Source organism: Ylistrum balloti, unplaced genomic scaffold (assembly GCF_031769215.1).
Source record: "Ylistrum balloti isolate Yb309-2 unplaced genomic scaffold, AGI_CSIRO_Ybal_v1 Utg370028, whole genome shotgun sequence".
Taxonomy (NCBI): domain Eukaryota; kingdom Metazoa; phylum Mollusca; class Bivalvia; order Pectinida; family Pectinidae; genus Ylistrum; species Ylistrum balloti.
In genome coordinates, this window is record NW_026782092.1 from 630,045 (window position 1) to 636,143 (window position 6,099).

At 36.7% G+C, this 6,099-nt stretch overlaps 1 protein-coding gene across 1 annotated transcript; it reads right to left on the reverse strand.

The window, feature by feature from the left end:
- Positions 1 to 446: 446 nt before the first annotated feature.
- LOC132548812 (uncharacterized) lies at positions 447 to 2,459 on the reverse strand. The gene has a single exon (XM_060212705.1). It carries the CDS (start codon positions 2,457 to 2,459, stop codon positions 447 to 449), a length of 2,013 nt encoding a protein of 670 aa, XP_060068688.1.
- Between the last annotated feature and the right edge of the window lie 3,640 nt (positions 2,460 to 6,099).

A 6,099-nucleotide genomic window follows, 5' to 3' on the forward strand; every position in this document is an offset into this window, starting at 1 on the left:
GATCTTACAGTTTATCCTAAAGCAATTATAATCTAATTCTGATAGGGAAAGTGTCTTCTACTGATCTACAATTAAACCGTGACCAGTTAATGTCTCCATGGTGGAGAGCATGTCCAGCCAATGTTTCACGGCATGATTCTGACACTAAGGTGACCGCAATTAAACTATCTGTCTGATAAGCCAGCCGGTCACATTAAGATTTAACACAAATTATGTTCTACACTTGAGTGACAAATTTCACTATTAACATCCCCCTGCCTAAGAAAACTTTTACGGTCTAAAAGTTCAGAGATAGCTAACTGCTCATGATACTCAGGCTGAGATAATATTTAGTATGTACACAAACACTGGTAAAGTTTACTTGAACAACAGTTAATTCTAAATTCTACAATATACTGTTAAATTCCTTGGATAAGGTACTTCTGTTAGACTGTCACTGTTTGTTCTTAAGGTATACACATCACAAAAACCTGAAAACACATGTCCGTGTTCACAACTGATGATACATCCAGAGTCAGTGTTCCCCCTTTTTTTTTCTTCTTCTTCTTCTTTGTTCGAGACAGTGGCCCAACAATATCCATAGATATTTTGTAAAATGGCTCACTGATGATCGGTGGTTGTCCTAATGGAGCTTTCTCATCACCACGTCTTCTGGCGGTCTTTTGACATACGTTACAAGTACTACAATACTCTCGTATGTCCTTAAAAATCCCTGGCCAACAGAACGCATTAACGACACGCTCTTTGGTCTTTTCTATCCCTAAATGTCCCGCAAGTGGTCTATCATGTCCCAATTTAATGATATTGAGACGTAGTGCCTCTGGTAGTACTACCTGGACTCCATGTTGGGCTCCATCACTAGACTCCCATTTCCTACGGAGAATCCCATTTTCCCGGTACAGGGCATTCCTATCTTCCTGCACAGATTCCTCTGAACTTGCAGCTTTTCTCCGAATGTTGGCTAAAGTTGGATCTTCCTGCTGAAGCTTACTAAGCACTTCAGCATTTACAGCAGAAAGTTCAAGCGGTTCCTCTGTTGTGATGTTAACTGTATCATCCCCATTGCTGTGGGATACAGTCTCACTGATGTTGTCAATGTCCTCACCAACGCCATCGCCATGGTCCAGGTCCACATCGTTCGCCTGTCCAACATCACTTCCCTTACTGGCATCCACTTGGTCCGTGTCGGGGTCCATTCCAACTTTTACATGGCATTCCTTTGCCTTGTCCTCAGCTAGCCTTTCTTCAGCAATGTTATTACGATGTTGTGCACGCGTAACAACATTCACAGCCTTTGATTGTCTCTCTATGATGTCTACCCCCAACAGGGCTTCAGCGACAAGGTCAGGCACTAATCCGACCTGAGCATGTCCCTTATAATATGGCGTGTCCATATCAACGATAGCCAGTTTGGCTGAAAACGGCTGTCCAGTCGCTGTACACAGCGTCTCCCGCTGACCCTCCAATACACAACTTGGGTCCACCAGGTCTTCCCTAATCAAGGTCATCGCTGACCCAGTGTCTTTCACGAAACTAATATCACGGCCATTGACCTCTCCTGGGACATGGATAAGTCCTCCCGTGTATTGTCGCACTAAAAATCCTGCAAGATTTTTACCTTCTCTGTTTTTTGGACATTTCCTCGCGAAGTGCCCGTACTTGTTACAATTGTAACACTGCACACTTTTCATTTGCTCTGTCGATTGCTCCTTTCTCTGGTCCCGATCAGAGGTAAAAGTTTTTCCATTTATACTTTTACCTTGCGTTGATTTGTTTATATTCCGTTCAGGTAGAATATAATCCTCTGCGGCTTCAACCACACTGCTTGACCCTTTGTTACGGCGTATCCATTGTGCTTGTGACACTGGCAATGCACTAAGAAAATATTCCTCTTTGAATTTTTCCATGACATCCTCTACTGAGTCCACAAATCTAGTAAGATATTGTTCAATTCTTGCCATAAGTCCTCTGTATGTTTCCTTAGGTTCCCTTTGGGCTGTCTGTAATAGCTTGAAATATTGGTAGGGCCTTTTCCCGTACCTGTCCATTAGGGCTTTACAAAGTTCTTCAAATGACCCGTGTGCTTGAATAGCTACCTCTCTGGCCTCACCTGTTAACAAGGTTCTCAGCTGTAGCATTTTTACTTCTTCTGTCCATCCAGCCTGTGTTGATAAAGCAGTAAACTCTGATAAGAATGTCACTATATCCTCACTTTCAGTATGATTATAAGGTTGAAGTTTCAGTCTAAACGGCACAGGGTTAGAATTTGTCTCACACCGTTCCTTTTGAAGTTTTGCTTTTTCAATCTCTAGTTCCAATTCTTTCACTTTCCTTTGATGTTCTCTTTCCTTTTCTTCGGCGTCCATTCTTATCTTTTCTCTTTCCACTTCCCTTTGATGTTCTCTTTCCTTTTCTTCGGCGTCCATTCTCATCTTTTCTCTTTCAACTTCCATCGTCATCCTTTCTCTTTCGAAATTCATTTGGCGTTCTTTTTCCTCTTTCTCTGCTTGAAGTTTTTCTTTTTCTAAGTTCATTTGGCGTTCTTTTTCCTCTTTCTCTGCTTGAATTTCGAGTCTTCTTATTTCCAACTTTGTTTGTGCTGCCGTCATCTTCGCAGTTTCCGTTTCTTCAGTCGTCGACATATTGAACAGTTCTAATGAGCGTTATATCTTTGATAACGGAGTCCTTCTCCTTAGAATGATCCTTTACCGCTGCCACCAGAATATGTTACCCCTCTATGTTGTACTATCCTTATGTTATACAAAAGACCAGCAACAACCGTTCTCAAGTACAAATGTTGAGTATTAACACAAGTTACAACAATGATAACATGTATGGCCTGAGTATCGAGCTTAACAAGTTACTCCTTCCACGGCCACACCAGGACTGACTCTATTTGCTGTGATCTTACAGTTTATCCTAAAGCAATTATAATCTTATTCTGATAGGGAAAGTGTCTTCTACTGATCTACAATTAAACCGTGACCAGTTAATGTCTCCATGGTGGAGAGCATGTCCAGCCAATGTTTCACGGCATGATTCTGACACTAAGGTGACCGCAATTAAACTATCTGTCTGATAAGCCAGCCGGTCACATTAAGATTTAACACAAATTATGTTCTACACTTGAGTGACAAATTTCACTATTAACAGCATGGTTATAGTACCTTTCAATATTTCTAGGCATATTCGCACAGAATTAAAAACAATCGTGGTTTCCCACTGAAGGTCACTATTTTCACTTTCAACTTTAGCTTGTTGACATATTCAAACACCGACTGCCCTTTTTGATACAAAATCCGCATCTATAGCCGGTCGAGGTCTTTGTGATGTGTGTTTTAGTGGATATTGATATTTTCCATTTGTGTTGATCTTATAGGAATTGACGCTAGTTTCATCACGTAGATGAATCATACAATAGCTCATAATTAGGATTTTCCTGCATAAGAACGAAGTTGTTCAAGACCTGTTGATTTATGCACAACTTGTCCATGTATGTAAACTGATAATTGACTAGATTTACACAGATCCGATCCTAAAGGTTAACATTGTCTTAGAAATGAACTCGTTTATGACTACAGCTTGTGTTTTTTTTAATTTGTGAAGAATAGCTAACTCGAGTGAAAGATATACCAAATACCACTCACTTTGTAACCTCTATATGTTCCTACTCGGAATGGTCCATGTTCATCAGAACACTACGGTCTCAAGTGTTTTTCTCCTTTGATGTTAGCGTGATTGGGTAAGACACTTTACTTTCATTTATTTTTTTTTAATTTTTTTGAGGACATGCGACAGGAATTTCGTATGTTTTTTAGCGATGTAGTGACTATCTTCAACAATTATACCACATCACAAAATTACCCAACCTCTTAAAGAGGCAATCAATCCAATAAAACAAAATTCAACACGGAGACCCCGCCTCCATAACACCATGGCTGTTCACGAGGCGATAAAACCTCCAAATTAAACTACAAGTAAACTCCGCCTCAAAATGAACATGACTAATGACATGGCTAAAAACTGAAAAAAGAAAAATGAAAATACAACTAGAGTTATACTACCAACGTCTAGACGAAGAGGGCGAAAACATATTCGTATTTTTTAAAATATTTTCATACGAGAAACACATATAACAAATCTTTAATTTAATTAATTATTCTTTGATGAGACCCTAGACGTCCCTTTCATAATTTAAGCACCAAAATGAACTAGACGTTGGTAATATAATTCTAGTCTAATATATTACAAACAGGACAACCAGTGACCTACGCTCGGTTATGACCGGATTGCTAGGAATGTGGTCTAGAAGAAGACTAACTTTGATAGGGAAAATCACCGTAGTGAAAACTTAAGCACTTCCTTTACTCAATCTTTTATTTTACTCGTTATCTAGTCCTTTTGCAGACTTGATACAAAATATCAATTCAATCTTGCATAGATTTATTTGGGATTACAAACCTGATAAAATAAAACGAAATACACTTATTATGGGATATGAGGAAGGGGGGCTTTAAATGATTCATATAGAAAGTTTCCTGAAATATCTAAAGATTAAATGGGTTAAACGATTTCATGTGGGCAATGGAGACTGGCAAACATTAGCAAAATCAAAATTTAAATAACTTGGAGGAGATAGGCTTTGGAATTTAAATAAGCAGAAAATAAAGGAAATAGCAAGTGTAATTACAAATAAATTTTGGAAAGATGTTCTTCTATCCTGGAGTGAATTGAAAAGTGATGATCATCAGTCTGATATTTTAAATTATGTCACCATAAAGCATTTTAAAAATATTTAAATTATGACGAAAAGGGATTTAAAACAATTAGGGATTTTCTAGATGAAAATTTACTATTTTTACCATTTAATCAAATAAAAGAAGTCTGTCATAATCTAAATTTTCTGCAATATTTTGCCTTCATTAATAAAATACCAAAGGAAACAACTGAATCCATACGAATCACAGATAACAATGATGGAGATCTAGAGACACATCTACACAAGCTACTAACTAGAACAGACCATAAATACATTTACCACTCCGTGTTACAAAAGCAAAAATACTACCCTGCATCTAAACAAAGAGAAATGGAAAAGAGATCTGGGCATAAATAATGAAAATACCTTAAACTGGGGAAAAATATATACACTGTAGTGTTTGTTTTTAAAACATGTCCAGATACAAAAACTACAAAATTTTCAATTTAAACTCTTACATAGAATTTTAACCACAAATAAATTTCTATACAGAATTAAAATTGTAAGAGGTGAAAATTGTACTTTCTGTGAAAAAGAACAAGAATCTTTAACACACCTCTTTTATCAATGTGAAAACGTATATACATTATGGGAAGATTTAAAACAGTGGTTAAACAACATGCAAAAAAAATATCGCAATTTATGAATGGGACATAAAGGGAATTTTAATTTATTATAATGATTTTATTTTGATTAATCACTTGATATTAATAACAAAATAGTATATCTACACTTGTCGCTTTAGGAATGTAAAACCATCCTTCCCATGGCTTAAATCTGTAATCTCTGTACAGTAGGAAGTTGAACGGAAAATTGCCTTTGAAAACAAATCTTTTATCAATTTTGAGGCTAAGTGGTCTCCCCTTGACATTTAAGTCGGGTCATCTTCTTTTAATATCCAGAATACAGAATAATCCCTCCTGACAACCTTTTCATAGTCTCATGAGTCTTATACGTATACCCTGTTTCAAACTTACTAAGATTTCTTTATGCATATAATATTAGTTAAAAAAACCTTATATATAACACTGAGTTTTTTTTTTTCATTTTTTCTTTGTTATTCTTGTCAGGTATCTAACTGTGTCTATATATATATATATAACTATATATGTTTGTAAATCACATCTACATATGAGTTATTTTTAACATTTCATGTGACTATCAGTAGGTAATTTGCCAGTAATTATAATGATATAATATTCTACATGAATTGATACCTGATATTGAGCTTAAGATTTTTTGCAGACCATGCATACCACTCGTACTTGTTTCTTTGATATATTAAATGTAATATTTGTCTCTGTCTAAAACCTAGCAGGAAGCCTGGACCTGTTGGGTGT